Raw genomic sequence first — 16,456 nt, 5'->3', positions numbered from 1 at the left:
CCATTTTTACAGTATTGTATATGTTTTAATTTAACACCTTAATACCCAACTTATACAAGTAGTTTTATTTCACATCTGATTGGAATCCATTTTACCTATACCACATAAATCCTTTTTATTCAAAGCTCAAATCTTTCTGTATTTTTCTCTTCTTAAATTGTCTCAATAGCACAGATGTTAAACACCTAGAATTCATCTGTAAAATTATCTCATCTTATTTCAGGGTTCTCAAAACCACATTCTTCCTATTTCTGAACATGCTCCAAAGACAACTAAGTTGTCTTTGCCAGGCTGGCAAGGTCGAGATCAGCCTGGGAAACTTTGTAAGCCGCTGTCTCAAACGAAAAGAAAAATTGAAGTGGGGGAGCCTGAGGGTGTAGCTCAAAGGTAGAGAGAGCACTTGCTTTGGACGCCCTTGCCTAGCATGCATAAGGCCCTCAGTTCAATTCACCAGGGGGGTGAAAAAGTGATTTTGCCCACCCGGGAACTATTCTTCCTATAAACGGTTCAGTATTTTATCACCAGGTCGCCTACGATCTTAAGAAATGCCAGAATGTAAGCATACACATCTCATTATCCCCCGTCAAAAATAAGAATAAACAGACCACACTCTGCAAATAAGTGTAGGAAAAGAATGAGGAGTCGCCGACCAAATTCCTAGACTGAGATCAGATCGTTACCAAAAACAAAACCCGGCCACTCCCGCGGACCCTTGCCTCTGACCTCCGCGCATCCTCCCCGAACCGCTCCCCGGCCACCCGCCGAGTCTTCGCCTGGTCGAAAGGACGAGCCCTGTTCCTGTGAAGTGCAAACCTCGCGGGCTCCAAGGCCGCGGCGGGTCCACCAGGGCACAAAAGCCCCCGCCGCGCGCGGCTCCGACGGGGCCGCGGGTCTCCCCGAGGCCCTTCCCCAGGCCCCCCTGAGGTCCCCACCCGCCGCGGCACCCGCAGCCCGCTCGGGGACGCCGGGGGGCGAGCGGCCCGCCCCGCCCGCGGCGCCACACCCACCAGCTGTCTGCACCCCCGGCTCCGCACCGCCCGCGCGTCCAGGGGAGCCCCGGGGGCCGTCCTCCTCCCCGGCAGGGCTCGGGCTGCACGCGCCGGGGCTCACGCATTCGCGACCCGCAGGCGACCCCGCTGCGGCCCGCCGCTCCGCGCGCTGGCTCCGCTCGGCGCCGCTGCCCGCCGCCCCCGCCGCCACCTCACCCTCCGAGTTGCGGCCAGGGCTTCCGGGCGCGAGCGCGGCGCATGCTGGGAGTTGTAGTCCCGCCGCGCGGCCTCACCTGCCGCCCGAGGAGGGCCCGCCCCCGCTCGGCCCGGGAGGCAGGGGCGCTTCCTGCGGCGGCGACGCCTGGTGAGCCCCGGGCTTCGGGCACCGCCTGGTTGCTGGCCAGCAAAAGCCCTGAGGTAGAACTAAGATGTAATTGGGGGAGAATTGATGGAGAGATGTTATGTTTCAAAGAACAGTTATTCCATTCTTTATTTTTATAAGAAAGCAACGTGCTGCTTGCTGACCGTGCTGACCTAAGCATTAAAGTTTTGCTGAAATTAATTAAATGCAGTTGCTCACATCGGCAGGGTCATTCGTCTGTGGGTATCACACACAGTTCTGCACCACACCCCATCGGCCCTAATAAATCAATGTACCATTCCGTCAGCCTGAAGCAAAATTAAAGACCTTAGAACATTTGGCTCTGAGCAAGAGTGTACATAATGTGCTGTCCTCCTGGGCTTTCAACTGTTGGGGAAATACGGTTCTTAAAATATACATATATCCCATGGCTGAGGGTGTAGCTCAATGGTAGAGCACTTACCTAACTTTTGAGCCCCTGGGTTCAAACCCCAGTACAAAAAAAAGTGAAAATGGTAAAAATATATATAGTGACATCTGTGGTATATGTGTACATATATGTGCATGTATGCACGTGTGTATACATACTTGCACGTGTGTACCCATACATATGTATATGTTTATGCATGTATATAACAAGCACACAACCTCTTATCACCACCCAGGACAAGAATACCTAATTCCCCCACAGCCCACACCATGCCCTTTCAACTTACAGTCACTGGGGGAGGGGGTTGGGCAAGAAGAGACGGAATCTCTGTATTTAATTTTCATAACCACCTGGACATTTCAACATTTGATTCCTACCTCTGGGTACTCTCTGAGTGCTGGGTCTGTCAGCTGACACTTTTTAACAGTTACCATTATCAGAGGAAAGAAAACATTTTGCACCTAATCTCCTTGACACTGACATCAAACAAGTTTATTTCCTGCCCTAGCCCCCACATTTGTGGTAGATCCTGACCTACATTCGATTTCCAAGTCAAGGACATGTCATGGCGGCTCTCAAAGCAGCAGCTCACAGAGCAGCATTCGGCAGTGTCTTGGGTTTTTGTGTGTTTCTTTGTTTTTGTTTTGTTTTGGTGGGGGTGGCAGTGTCTTGTTTTCTTGCTCTACCTGCCAGCATTGGCTTCTCAAACTTTTTGAACCCCCAACCCACAGTAATAAATACAGTGTATGACAGGCACAGGGGTACATGCCTGTAAACCCAGCAGCTCAGGAGGCTGAGGCAGGAGGATTGCAAGTTCAAGGCCAACCTCAGCAACTTTAGTGAGACCTTATCTCAAAATGAAAAATTTTAAAAAGGGCTGGAAGATGAGGAGGGAGTGGGGTAATGCTGGGAAGTGACACTGGCCACCTTATGTTGTATTGTGTGCATGTACGAATACATAACAAATCCCATCAGTATGTTCAAAGGAAAACAGGGGCTGGAGATGTAACTCAGTGATAGAGCACCCCTGGGTTAAATCCCCAGTGAAAGAAAGAGAGAGAGAGAGAGAGAGAGAGAGAGAGAGAGGGAGGGAGGGAGGGAGAGAGAGAGAGAGAAAAGACAGATGTTTTACACTATTTCCAGTACAACTGCATGTATACAAACAGACCCAAACATTTTCCAAAACAATACTTACCATTACTACATTATGTACATTCTGAAGTTTTCCCCTGATCTCTTCTTGTGAAAATGCTGGCTGCAACCTACTAAAGTTGATTTGGGACTCTTTCCTAGAAAACACTATATCAACTTCATTATTTTATCAATCAGGACATTTCTGATTGTATTTTGCTCCTGGTATGCATGGTGCTGTTCAACAACCATACAAGTTACCCTGCACCTACAGCCCTATACCTACCTCATGTCGAAAATCTAGGGGGGTTTTGGTTGCTTTTTTGTTTGTGCGTTTGTTTGTTTTGTTGTGCTAGGGGATTGAACTTGAGGTGCTTTATACTGAGCTACATCTTCAGCCCTTCTTTATTCTTTATTTTGAGACAAGGTCTTGCTAAATTGCCAAGGGTCTCATTAAGTTGCTGAGATGGGCTTCAAACTTGAGATCCTCCTACCTCAACCTCCCAAATCACTGGGATTACTGACCTGTCTGGCAAACATCTTCTGATAGACTCTGAGAAGCAGTTAGTGTTCTAGACTCTGTTGGGGGGAAACCGGAGGGGAAATTCATCTCAGTTCTACACTTCTACTGCCAGCATGGAGAACTGACAGGCTAGAAATTAACCTTCACTGTGTGGTAGAATTTGGGGGTGAGATGGAAATTTTGTTCTTTCTTCCCATACACTTACGAGGTCCTTGTAGCTCTTTCACCTTCTCAGCTCACTTCCTTAACTCTTGGGCTCCTCAAAAAGAGTTTTTCAGGGCTGGGGAGATAGCTCAGTTGGTAGGGTGCTTGCCTTGCAAGCACAGGGCCCTGGGTTCAATCCCCAGCCAAAAAAAAAAAAAAGACTGGGTACCCTTCTTTAAGTTCATGTCCTCTCAGTTAATTACCCCCAGTCCAGGCAAACAGGGCACCTCAGGGAAAATGCTAGATGAGAGAAAGCGAGTAGAAGGGGCAGGGGCAGCGTGAATGCTGGAGGGGAGCTGGCTCCCTGTGCTGCAAGTGCTTCACCTGCAGCTCTGTGCCCCGTGGTGACTCCAGGTGGCTCCACTCCCGGCAGGTGGGAGGGACTGTGTTTGCTTTTCTTTCACTTTCTCGGCCACAAAACATGATACCTGGGGCCAGAACTACAGTTCCCGCCAGGCAGTGAGGCAGGAGGAAGAAGGGGCACTAAGGGCTACAAAGGAAACCAGAAGAAGAAAACATTACCTCCTTGCTGGCACAGGTGAGAGAGGGAGGCAGGTAAGCAGCAGGTGAACCAGGAAGGTAAAGGCTGCAGGATGTGGGATGTCGCGGGTGGCTGTTTCTCCTTGCCAGCACTCAGGCTAAGTCGCATGGGGCTTTGGTTGAAACCCTGGGAACTTGCAGGGGGAAAGGGAAGGAGGGAACCTGGAAATAAGGTTTCAACTCAAGTTCAAGTGATGAGACCGGAAGTGGAATGACTTTATTAGTTGAAAAGTTAGAGGGAAATTAAAAAGTGGTTTGAGTGTGTCTTTTGTCTGCTGGATCACTTAGCCATATGTGATCTCCTAATGGGATCTTTTTCATTCCTTTAAAACCCTGGGTTTTTACATACAGACGATATTTTTGTGCATTTTAATTTCTATGATGATATAGACTTGTTTTTTTGTGTTTTTGTTTTTGTTTTGTTTTGTTTTTTGTACTGGGGATTGAACACAGACACTCAACCACTGAGGCACATCCTTAGCCCATTTTATTTTGAGACAGGGTCTCCCTAAGTTTCTGAGGCTGACTTGGAACTTGTGATCCTCCTGCCCCAGCCTCCCAATCCACTGGGATTACAGGCATGAGTCACCATGCCCGGCTACACTTGACCTTTTCTATGATGTTAGAGAAAAGAATAAATCAGGGGAAAATGAAGAAGCATGTCATAATGCAGGAACATTTTTTAGCATTTAACCATCAAACGGGATAAGGTTTTATTTGCTTTCAGGAGATATCTGATGAGGAGACCTAACTCAATATCATATGAAGGACAGTTAAAGGCTGTTTACCTTGAGGGAATAGCTTTCTGTTTCAAATATTTGATGAGCTGTCATGTGGAATAGGAATTTGACATGTTTTGGCACAGAGAGGGTAGCCCTGGGGTTGACAGATTGAAACCCCAGGGAGATGGGTTTCAACCTGCACAAGTTAGAGATACCCTGCACAATGGTCATTTCAGGAAGTAGTGGTTATCTTTAACAGTGATGGTAAAGGTAAGTTATCTTTCACAGTGAAGCTTCAGGTGGTTGCTTGTGTTAATTAGTGTTTCCCAAACCTAGCTTGTCATTAGTCTCATCTGGGGAATGTGTGTGTGGTGCCATTTTCGATTTTTTTAGTTTTAAAATGTAGATAATGGGTCTGGGATGGGTTCTGGGAATATGTTTTAATTATCCCCCCAGATAAGTCTGATAATCAGTTAGTTTGGGAACCATACCATTAAAAACCTTTAAGTTATCTGGCATGGTGGTGCACGCCTATAATCCCAGTGACTCAGGAGGCTGAGACAGGAGAATCCCAAGTTCAAGGCCAGCCTCAGCAATTTAGTGAGACCCTGTCTCAAAATAAGAAATAAAAAGGGCTGGGAATGTAGTTCTGCAGTAAAGTACCCCTGGGTTCAATCTCCAGTACCAAAGTAAATGAATAAATAAATAAACAGGCCACCTCATCCTTCCCTAAACTGACCTGTCAGTCCCAGTCTCAGGTTGCCTGGGCAGTCAGCCCTCTGGTGGTTGGAGGCCTTCTCCCCCAAGTGAAATTGACATACACGTGCCCTCCATCTGATTAATAGGGAAGTCACTCCTGGGGACATTTCCCCTGCCATCCTGCTCTCTACTGGCACATGGGGCACCCTGCCTCCTAGACTAGGCTTTCCTCAGTGCTGTGATCTGGAGAACAGATGTTCTCCCTCCACCAGACAACGGCAGCAGTACCTTGTCATTCTGCAAGCACCCCTAAGTCCCTGTCAACACCTGGTGTAGAATGGACCTGTGGGGAAGTCTGCCGTCATTAACGTCCCTCTCCCACAAGAGTGTTAGTGCTGGAAAAGTCATGATGGGCTGCTGTCTTGTCCTCTGCTGGGTCTCCAGTGCCTGGTGCCTGCTGGGTGCTCACTAGAGAGAACTGAATCCCTTCTTTTCTTAGGTCTGTTCTAGGTGGCCAGCGTCATGCAGTTCTACAACTCAGCCAGGGCAGCAGATGAGAACTTTGACTATTTGTTCAAGGTCATCCTCATTGGGGATTCCAATGTGGGAAAGACGTGTGTGGTTCAGCATTTCAAATCCGGTGTCTACACGGAGACACAGCAGAATACCATCGGGGTGGACTTCACCGTGCGCTCCCTTGAGATTGATGGCAAGAAAGTGAAGGTCAGAGGGGCATGGGGTTGGCTCTGCCTCCTTTAGCCAGAGTTCCCCACACTGAAGCCCATGCATACCCCCCTGGAATGGGGGAAATCAACCTTTTAATTAAGACCTGAATGCAGAAGCCATAAAGTAAATAAAGGAAAGGAAAGGGAAGGAAAAAAATGTCTACATACTCAAAAAATACCATAAGCAAAGTCAAAAGATGCATGACAAACTGTAAAGAAATATTTGCAATGTTGGACTGACAAAGTGCTGACTTTATTAATGTGAAAAGAGCGCTGATAAAATATGTAGGAACAAAGACCAACAACCAAATACAAAAAGTGACCAATTCACAGATTGGACAAAACTACTATTTCACAAGCTTTGTAAGTACTAGTTCATAAATTAAAATATAGATGCCCATCCTCACTCTCAAAGCTCAAAGTATAAATTAAAATCAAAGCAAGATACTATGTTTTGCCAGGTGTGGTATACACACCTGTAATCCTAGTGACTCAGGAGTCTGAGGTGGGAGGATCATAAGTTAGAGGCTAGCCTGGGCAATTTAGCAAGACCCTATCTCAAAATAAATAATAAAAAGGGCTGGTGATGTATATAGCTCAGGTGTAAAGAATCCCTGGGTTCCATCCCCAGTACTGTCCCTCACCCCCCCCAAAATAAAAAAACCTGTTAGTGAAAATGTAATCAATGGATCATTTTTTTGTGGGGACGCAGTCAGGATGAACTCAGGGGCACTCGATCACTGAGCTACATATCCAGCCCTTTTTTGTATTTTATCAGAGACAGGGTCTCACTGAGTTGCTTAGCACCTTGCTTTTGCTGAGGCTGGCTTTGAACTCATGATCCTCCTGCCTCAACCTCCTGAGCCACTGTGATTACAGACGTGTGCCACTGGGCCCGGCTCAAAATAAAATTTAAAAAGGGCTGGGCTGTAGCTACCATGCATGGCATGGATCATTTTTAATAAAATATCTTTAATTGCAGATGGGGACAAAACTTTTATTTATTTATTTACTTACTTAAATATGGTGCTGAGGATCGAACCCAGTGCCTCCCACATGCTAGGCAAGCTATCCACCACTGAGTTATAATCCCAGCCCATCCATGGATCTTATTTGTGATTTTTTTTTCCATACTGGAGATTGAACCCAAGGCGCTTTACCATTGAGCTACATGCCCTTTTTATTTTTTATTTTGAGACAGCGTCTAAGTTGCTGACAGTTATTTGGGATTTTTTTTTGGGGGGGAAGGTACCAGGGATTAGACCCAGGACCCTTAATCACTGAGCCACATCACCAGCGCTTTTTAATATTTTATTTAGAGATGGGGTCTCCCTGAGTTGCTTAAGGCCTCACTTTTTGCTGAGGCTAGCTTTGAACTGGAGATTCTCTTGCCTCAGCCTCCCAAGCTTCTGGGATAACAAGGCTTTATGTGGGATCTTGAGGAAATTAAAACAATTGTAAAAAGACATTTGGGCTGGATGTGGTGGGGCACACCTGTAATCCTAGTAACTCCAGAGGCTAAGACAGAAAGGTCACAAGTTCAAGTTTAGCTTGCACAATTTAGCAAGACCTTGTCTCAAAGTAAAAAATAACACAATGAGCTGAGGATGTATCTCAGTGGTTGAGCATCCCTGGATTCAATCCCCAGTATAGGAAAACATAAAAGAAAAAAATTGAACTAATTCCAGTTACTTGAGAGGCTGAGGCAGGAGGATCACAACTTTGAAGTCAGCCTGAGCAATTTATGGAGCCCCATCTCAAAAAAAAAAAAAAGGGGGGGGGGGTTGGAGATATACCTCTGTGTGGAGCACTTGCCTAGCATGTGTGGGACCCTGGGTTCAACCCGTGGTCGGGAGGAGAGATATTTTGGAAATCATCAGGAAATAGTTAATATGGTCTGGTTATTGGATGATACCAAGGAAACAGCTGGGCATGGTGGGGCTTGCCTGTAATGCCAGGATTTCAGGAGACCGATGCAGGATGACCACAGGTTCAAGGCAAGCCTTAGAGACTTAGGCCCTGAGTCAAATTTAAAAATGAAAAGGGCTGGGGATGTGACTCAGGTGTAAAAAACCTCTGGATTCAACCCCCAATACCAAATAATAATAATAATAATAATAATAATAATAATAATAATAATAATAAATTTAAATATTTTTTTAAAAAGTTCCACCAGTGCCGTCCCCCATCAATGGGCAGGCTCAAAACATCACCTCACAATCGGGACCAAGGGATGATTGAGGGGAGAAGGCAAAAGAACAAAGGCTGCTTCTCCGGAAGCGTCCTGCGGGTGGCGGTTCCCAGACCTGAAACACGCCCCGGTCACCCTGGACACCTAACCGAACGGGCGCCCCGCCGGCCCTGCGGCCGAGCCTGAGAGCCGGGACCCTGCCTTCCAGTTAGTGGGGAGGAGGCGGCTCGTAGCGGGGACGCCTGACCACCTGCCCCGTCCTCTGCAGATGCAGGTGTGGGACACCGCGGGCCAGGAGCGCTTCCGCACCATCACCCAGAGCTACTACCGCAGCGCCCACGCGGCCATCATCGCCTACGACCTCACGCGGCAGTCCACCTTCGAGTCGGTCCCTCACTGGATTCGCGAGATAGAGAAGTACGGAGCGGCCAACTTGGTCGTCATGCTGATCGGTAGGGCGTCCTCCAGGAGGCTGACTTTTTTCTTTACCGGTCCCCTCTGCTGACGCCCAGCTTGTTGCAGTTTTCCATGACAGTGGGACGTGAGATCTTAAAAGTGACAGCGAAGGACAGGACCTCAGAACACCTTGCCCAGGAATTCCCAGTAGATTGAGCGTGAGTGGGGTGCTGCCGGCTTGTTAAAAGTACAGATTTCCGCGCTGGAGCGCTCGCCTGCCCTGCGCAGGGCCTTGGGTTCCCCAGCCCTGGCTGCCGTGGGGGCAGATTTCCCACCCGTCCCCAGAGCGCTCCCTGGGTGGATCCCGAGTGGGCAGGGAGACCCCGGCATACCACACGCACAGGTGCTGTATCCACTGCCTAGGAAGTACTACTGGAGTCTGAAGTTCCCAGGTGACCCCAAATCCCCAGCGAGTCACTCCGATTCCTGTGCCTGGCTATTGAATGGCTTCACTGAATTTACGCCCTTTAAGACCCTAAACTAGCTGGACGTGCCCACACCTAATCCCAAAGATTTAGGAGACCCAACAGGGGATCACATGTTCAAAGCCAGCCTCAGCAACTTAATGATACCCTGTCTCAAAAAATAAGAGCTGGGGAATATGAATTAGTGGTAAAGTACCCCTGGATTCAATTCAATGAGTGATAGACACCTGTAATCCCAGCTTCCCAAGAGGCTGCAGCAGGAGCATTGCAAGTTGGAGGCCAGCCTGGGTTACTTAGATCCCATCTCAAAATAAAATCATTAGTATTATTATTGGTCCTTGGGATTGAACTCAGATGCACTCTACCACTGAGTCATATCCCCAGCCCTATTTTGTATTTTATTAGAGACAGGGTCTAATAATAAATTGAGTTGCTTAGTGCATTACTTTTGCTGAGGACGGTTTTTTGTTTGTTTGTTTGTTTGTTTCTTTGTTTTGCGGTGCTGGGAATTGAACCCAGGGCCTTGTGCTTGTGAGGTAAGCACTTTACCAACTGAGGTATATCCCCAGCCTTGGGGACGGTTTTGAACTCGAAATCCTCCTGCCTCAACCTCCCAAGCTGCTGGGATTACAGGTATGCGCCACCCAGCCTAGCTCAAAATAAAATTTAAGAAAGGGCTGGGGGTGCAGCTCAGTGGTAAAGCACTTGACAAGCATATGCAAGATCCTGGGTTCAATCTCCAGTGAGGAAAAAGAGAGAGAAAGAGATAATGTACATAAAGTACAATGCTATAGCACATAGTAAGCGCTAAATAAAGAGTAGGATTTGTTTTTAGAATGTTCATTTGTGTGAAGGAACTAACTTAATCTATGTTCCTCAAAGAATAGGAGCCTTGCCAGGTGCAGTGGTGCACTGTGCCCAGTGGCTCTGAAGCCTGAGCAGGAGGATTGCAAGTTCAAAGCCAGCCTCAGCGAGTTCCTAGCAAGACCCTGTCTCAAAATAAAAATATAAAAATAGGTCTGGGAATTTAGCTCAGTGGTTCAGTGCCTTTGGGTTCAATTCCCAGTACCAAATTCTTAAAAATTAATTAATAATAGTAGGGGTCCCCAGCACCAATAATAATAATAATAATAACAACAACAACAACAACAATAACAACAGTCTTATGTTAAAGGTAGAAATGCATGGGAAAAGCCAAGCAGTCAAGCCCTGGTGAGGACGAGGAGCATAGTAAAATTAGGCCACTAAAAAGCAAGACCCTGGGGATCCTCATCTCAGGCTCTGGGCCCCTCCTCCCCTTGCCCTCTACCACGCTGCTGTTTCCTCTAACTCAGAGCTGCTCCTTATGCATGGGATAACTTGGGCCCAACACTCTCTCACACCTCAACAGCCCCTCATTGCTTCCCTCAAAGCATCCTCCCATGCCTGCTCTGCCAAAACCCCCTCCTCTCAGGATCTTCCATCTCACATGCTCAGCAAGGGAATCCTGTTGCCTCTTCATGGCAAAGCATGGTCCAGGCTGCTGGCCAGAGGAAGATGAGCTGGCCTGGAATAGAGAGCCCAGCCCACACCAAGTCACTGGACTCCAGGGGAAGAGAAGGTCACATGATGCAAAGCCCATCTGTGGATGGGCTGTGTGCCTGGAAGAGGTCATTGGCATGGTGTTGGTACAGATTTATTACTTTCATGATTCCAGAAAGGATTTGTATTTTAGAACCCTTTCTTCCTTATCTTTCCTGGGGTTTGTTTTTCTTGTTTTGTTTTGATGTGGGGTCCTGGGAATGGAAACAAGGGCCTCCAGCAGGTTAGGCAAATGCCCTACCTCTGAGCTATACCCCCAGCTCTGTCCTGATTCCCACTTTGGCCCGTCTCATGCACAGACTCGAGGATAAAGTTGCTGCTTAACTCATTCTGCTTCTCCTCGCTGAATAACCACAAGTCACTCCCGGAGGTCAGGTCTGCTTGGCTGCCGCCTCAGACCCAGAGTCCTGCCCAAGGGAATGCCCCACATCTAGTTCCCTCCTTTTTTAAGAGGGAAGGTGTTCACTCCCACGTCTATGGGACAGGGAGGGGACTCCCACACAGATGGTCCTTGTCCGTTCTGGAAAGGAGTGAGAGGCCACCTCTCTTCTCAAAGTTCCCCTTCAGGACCAGAAACTGTGACTTCTGATAAAGACACTTCCAGTGACACAGTTCAGAGTTACAAAGATAAAAATGCACCTGAAAAGAGTCCATGTTTCTTCTTCAACACACACTTTGGCAGAGCACCAAGTGGGCAGCTCATGGGGGGCTCCCAGCAGGCTGCACAGCAGCTGCTTCCTGAGGAGCAGTGCCTCTCGGGGCTGCAGGACAGGACAGTGCTAGGAAGGCACTAGTACACGTGGCACTCATAAAACACTTAGAAGACTCTGGCCCAAGTTCTCTCCTGGGTCATCCCCTTTAATCCTCACCACACCCCTAACAGTTCAGACTACTATCATGGCCCGGATGAGGCAGTGGGGGTCCTGGAAGACAAGTGTCCAGGCAAGTAACCTGGCCCGATTACTTACAAGTGCAGCAGGGTTTGAGCACAAGTATCTGGTTCTCAGAGCCGCCGGTGGGCTCTGTCCCTGTATGATTATTCTCCAACAGCTGACAAAGTCCAGTCAGTTAGGACTCTCGAAAGCTCCAATTGAGGCCATGTCTACGTCTTTGTGCCTGGACTTTGGGACCAGATAGGAGTTTCAGTTTCCCTCTGTGTCCTCTCTGTCTGAACTTGGGCTTCTTGTTCTGAATTTCTACTCCTTATCTATAAAACTCTCATTCTAGAACCTGCTCTGAAGGTTTTGTTGCATTTTAAAGATTAAATGAGGTAACATACACAAATCACTCAGTTTAGTGCTAAGGACTCCATAAAAGGCAGGTGTTATTTCCTGGTAGAAAGAGAACATTGCCAGTCCCTCCTCCAGCTCCCCTTGTGCCCCTCCCATTTATTCCCCTCTTCTTCTCAGAAGGCGAGCACACCACAACTTTTATGGCAACCATTGCTTTTCTTTATCATTTTACTACCTACACACATCACTAAATACTGCAGTTTCATTTTGCTATTGCCTTTGAACTTCAAATAAATAGAATCGTAATGTCTTTTTTGTCTAAGCTTCTTCCCCTCCATATTGTTCATGAGTTTCATCCACTTTGTTGCATGCAGGTGTCATTTATTCTTTTGCATGATTTGTGTAATAATCCTTTGCACCAACACACTAGGCTACAGTTGGATCCGAAGTGCCCCTCAAAAGTCCATGGAGGCTAGGCACAGTGGTGCACACCTGTAATCCTTGTGGCTTGGGAGGCTGAGGCAGGAGGATCATGAGTTCAGAGCCAGCCTCAGCAACTTAGCAAGGCATTAAGCAACTCAGTGAGACCCTGTCTCTAAATAAATTACAAAATAAAGGGCTGGGGATGTGGCTCAGTGGTTGAGTGCCCTGAGTTTAATCCGCAATACCCCCCCCCCCCCAAAAAAAAAAAAAAAACAGAAGCAATTTTAATAAATACATAAGTAAATAAACTAGAATCAGTCATGATGATGAAACGTGTTCATCCAAACCATGAAATACTACTCAGCAATAAAAACTGTTACTAATACATTAAAAATGAACAAATGAACTACCAATGCATGCAGCAACCTGGATGGATGTTAAAGGAATTACACTGAGTGAAAAAGCTAATTTCTCTTTAATTCTTTTATTAAAATTTTTTTATAGTTGTGTATGGACAGAATGCTTTAATTTTTATGCCATACTAAATATCAAACCCAGGGCTAGGGAGATAGCTCAGTGGGTACAGTGCTTGCTTTGCAACCACAAGGCCCTGGGTTCGATCCCCAGAACTGCCCAAAAAAAAAAAAAAAAAAAGATCAAACCCAGTGCCTGGTGGTGGGCAAATGCTCTGCCACTGAGCTACAGCCCCAGCCCTCTCTCTTAATTCTTATGGGGTGCTGGCAATTGAACTCAGGGCTTCACACATTTGAGGCCAGTGCTCTGCCACTAAGCCACAGCTCCAGCCCTCCAGCCGTTTTGTAATACATCTTTTTTCTTTCTTTGTGGTACTGGGGGTGGACCCCAGGGGCACTCTACTACTGAGCTACATCCCTCAGCCCTTTTTATTTGGAGACAGGGTTTCACGAAGTCACCCAGGTTGGCCTGGAGCTTGGGATCCTCCTGTGTTGGCCTCCCCAGTTGCTAGGATTACTGGTGTGTGCCATTGCTCCCAGTTGTTATAATTTTTAAAAATTTTTTAGTTGTAAGAGGATACAATACCTTTATTTTTATGTGCTGTTAAAATCGAATCCGTGCCCTCACACATGCTAAGTACGCGCTCTACACTGTGATAAATCTGATGTCTGGTGGAATGGCACCCTGTGGGAAAAATTTTTGCTTCCACATTCCTGCCTCACAGAGCATAGGATCGAGGAGAAGAGACAGGGTATTTTCCTTCTCTGGGCCAGCCTAGGTCTTGCTCCCAAAGTCTCTCATGGAAATCCCTGGGGTAACAATAACTGTTCCACATCCTGTAGGAGCCGGTGGTTACAAGGCAGATGCAGTTTGCCAAAACTCTGAACTGTACTCTAAAAGTTTGTGCATGCTAGTATATATAAATTATAGCTTTAAAAAAAAAAGTAAAAGTCCTTCAGTATGTACCTTCCAACCCAACAAATCTGATCACCCATCTCCCCAACTAGATTGGGGGCCCATCTCACAGCATTCAATATTTTATAGTTTGGGGGGAAATGAGTGAAAAGAGGAGCAAGACTTGAAGAGGGAAATCGAGGGGCACTCTGGTCCATTCTGTTCCTTGTCAGGGAGGAGTGACAGTTCCCCTAAAGACAAGGCTCCACCCATTCCAGCCATTAATACACCACTCCTCCTCCCTCCCTACCCCCACCTTTTTGGTACTGGGATTGAATCCTGGGGTGCTGACCACTGAGAGTCACATCCCCAGCCCTTATTTTTTAATTTTGAGGACAGTCTTACTAAGTTGCTGAGGCTGGCTTTGAACTTGTGACCCTCCCACCTTAGACTCCTGAGTTGCTGGAGAGTGGCTCCACTTCCATCCATCTGTGGTTTCATTTTCCGTACATTTGCCCTCAATTAAAATTTGCGATATGGGCGTAGTGTGCTATTGCTGAACTACGATGTTCTTTCTAAAGCTCACTTTGAGGACTATGGCCATAGCTTAATGGTAGAATACTTGCCTAGCGTGTGTAAGGCCCTGGGTTCCATGCCAGCGCCACAAAAAAAAAAAAAAGTTCATTGTTGGGGGGGGCAATAAGACCATTCAATGGAATGTCTGCTCATCTTTCACGTTCAGGAAACAAATGCGACATGTGGGAAAAACGGCACGTCCTATTTGAGGATGCCTGCACGCTGGCTGAGAAGTACGGCCTCCTGGCAGTTTTGGAGACATCTGCCAAGGAGTCCAAGAACATAGACGAAGTCTTCGTGCTGATGGCCAAGGAGCTGATCGCCCGCAACAGCCTGCACCTGTATGGGGAGAGCGCTCTGCACAGTCTGCCCACAGATTCCAGTCCAGTTCTCATAGCCCAGGGTCCAAGTGAGAAGAGCCACTGCACCTGCTGAATGCATGGGTGAAGCCAGCTTGGAAAGCAGAGGCAGTCAGACATCCAGTGTCTCCTGGGGCCAAGCACAGCCTTGCCACTGGCCCGATCCCTCCAGCCTGAACAGACGGCACTTTTGCCTGACTCACACCAGACTCAAGGAAAGCGAACAGCACCTCTTCCTGGATTCTTAGTAAAACCAGGACTTTAGACAGGGCGGGGTCAAGGTTTGCCTTTCCCCTCTTTTCTGGCCCACTCTCCATCCCGCCACTTCAACTGCTTTCTCCTGGATGTTGCTTCTCAACCTGAAGAAGGCAGTGAAGGAAAAGTGGGAGAGAATGTTTGGAACATTCTGTAAGTTTGAAGCAGCTCAGGCAGGGAGATGGGAGAAAACCTGCCATGGAAAAAAAAAAATGCTGTTATCATTTAGTCCCCAACATTCACAACCCAAGTCTGCACGGAGGAGCCCGTCCGTTACCTCAATACCAAAAGCAGCACCTTGCGAACTGCCAGGAACCACCTGAGGGCAACAGAATCGGATCCCACTGTGTCCGCGTTGGGCTGATCTGTCACCGTATAGGACCATAAGGATATGAGCAATGCTCACAATTTCTAAAACATCCAGTTATCTGCTGGATCAGAAATCAGTTCTGAATTGAGATTAAATTGGCTCACGGAGTGATTATTAAAACTAGTGTTGTGCTACCTCTTCTCTAAGGATTGGCCAGAGGGCAGCTGGAGCCTCGGGGCCTGCGGGGGAATGACCCTTGCTTTCAGAACTAAACAATAAGGGTGGCCAGAAAGAGTCGATGGCACCAGGGGACCCCAGGGCAGGCAGCAGGCCAGGGCCCCTCGGCTCAGGTGTCTGAGCATCCAGTGAGCAATGGCCATTCACCTGACAGAGGCACCTCTCTGCTGATGTCAGTTATGGAGCTGCCTCTCAAGGTCAGAAGGGATGAGGGCACCCGGTTTCTGACTCCAGTGCTGAAGAGATGTGCCCCACTTTAGGACACTCCTTTTCCCAAGCAGTTGTTGGCCATCCCTCCTGTTCCCTGCTCTGCCCTGAGAAACTCAGGCTGGTATTTAAAGGGCTGTGCCCCAGATGATGGTGGAGCAGCACGCACCCCAAACACCACTCCTGGCTCTCAGCCAGGAAATCAGCCTTTAAGGCCACCTTCCTTCCTCCCACCCTCCCATGGCAGACCTGAGTTGTCCACTAGCTCCCTTAGACAATTTTCCTGGTCCCTAAGGAGTCCTTGAAGAGTTAATTTTAAAAATTTCTGACCTTCAGAAGCACACACATACTAAATCCCCCAGGTGAAAGGCAGTGCCCCCCCAGTTCTGCCTTCCAAATCACCAAGTGCTTTTTCATCCTCTTACTCCAGGTGCCTTGTAGAAACTTCACATCGTGCAAGCTTCACCCCTGTTGAGTAGCTCTGTTCCCAAGGAATTCAGCCGGTCTGCTCA

The 16,456-nt window shown here is 47.7% G+C and overlaps 2 protein-coding genes across 7 annotated transcripts in view; one reads left to right on the top strand and one right to left on the bottom strand.

Moving 5' to 3' along the window:
- Positions 1–1,204, bottom strand: part of SLC37A3 (solute carrier family 37 member 3) — a 72,205-nt gene extending 71,001 nt beyond the window's left edge. For 2 of the 3 annotated variants that reach the window (XM_079150125.1, XM_079150123.1), the window contains exon 1: positions 1,008–1,204. The gene's annotated coding sequence lies outside the window, so the exon portion shown is untranslated. Of the gene's footprint in view, positions 1–723; positions 905–1,007 lie in introns of those variants that run through there. The other variant, XM_079150124.1, reaches the window with a different exon arrangement.
- A 2,849-nt stretch (positions 1,205–4,053) lies between these two features.
- RAB19 (RAB19, member RAS oncogene family) lies at positions 4,054–16,003 on the top strand. Of its 4 annotated transcripts, none has more exons than XM_079150146.1 (4): positions 4,054–4,176; positions 6,099–6,322; positions 8,784–8,967; positions 14,743–16,003. In XM_079150146.1, exons 2-4 carry the CDS (start codon positions 6,122–6,124, stop codon positions 15,009–15,011), a joined length of 654 nt encoding a protein of 217 aa, XP_079006272.1. In that variant the 5' UTR covers positions 4,054–4,176; positions 6,099–6,121; the 3' UTR covers positions 15,012–16,003. The 4 variants fall into 4 exon arrangements, with proteins under 4 accessions (XP_079006272.1, XP_079006271.1, XP_079006269.1 ...); XM_079150145.1 differs by lacking the exon at positions 14,743–16,003 and adding an exon at positions 10,873–12,519 and having other exon boundaries at positions 8,790–8,967; XM_079150143.1 differs by lacking the exon at positions 14,743–16,003 and adding an exon at positions 10,873–12,519.
- Positions 16,004–16,456: the final 453 nt, after the last annotated feature.

The sequence above is a fragment of the Sciurus vulgaris genome, assembly GCF_902686455.1.
Source record: "Sciurus vulgaris genome assembly, chromosome: 8".
In the NCBI taxonomy this organism is placed as follows: Eukaryota; Metazoa; Chordata; class Mammalia; order Rodentia; family Sciuridae; genus Sciurus; species Sciurus vulgaris.
This window is presented reverse-complemented; position numbering and strand designations above follow the sequence as displayed.

Bases quoted from the DNA above. Each gene is read 5' to 3' on its own strand.
- RAB19 (XM_079150143.1), top strand. From the start codon at position 6,122: ATGCAGTTCTACAACTCAGCCAGGGCAGCAGATGAGAACTTTGACTAT. The intron at 6,323-8,783 runs GTCAGAGGGGCA...CGTCCTCTGCAG, and splicing joins TTGATGGCAAGAAAGTGAAG to ATGCAGGTGTGGGACACCGC. The intron at 8,968-10,872 runs GTAGGGCGTCCT...TCACATGCTCAG, and splicing joins CTTGGTCGTCATGCTGATCG to CAAGGGAATCCTGTTGCCTC.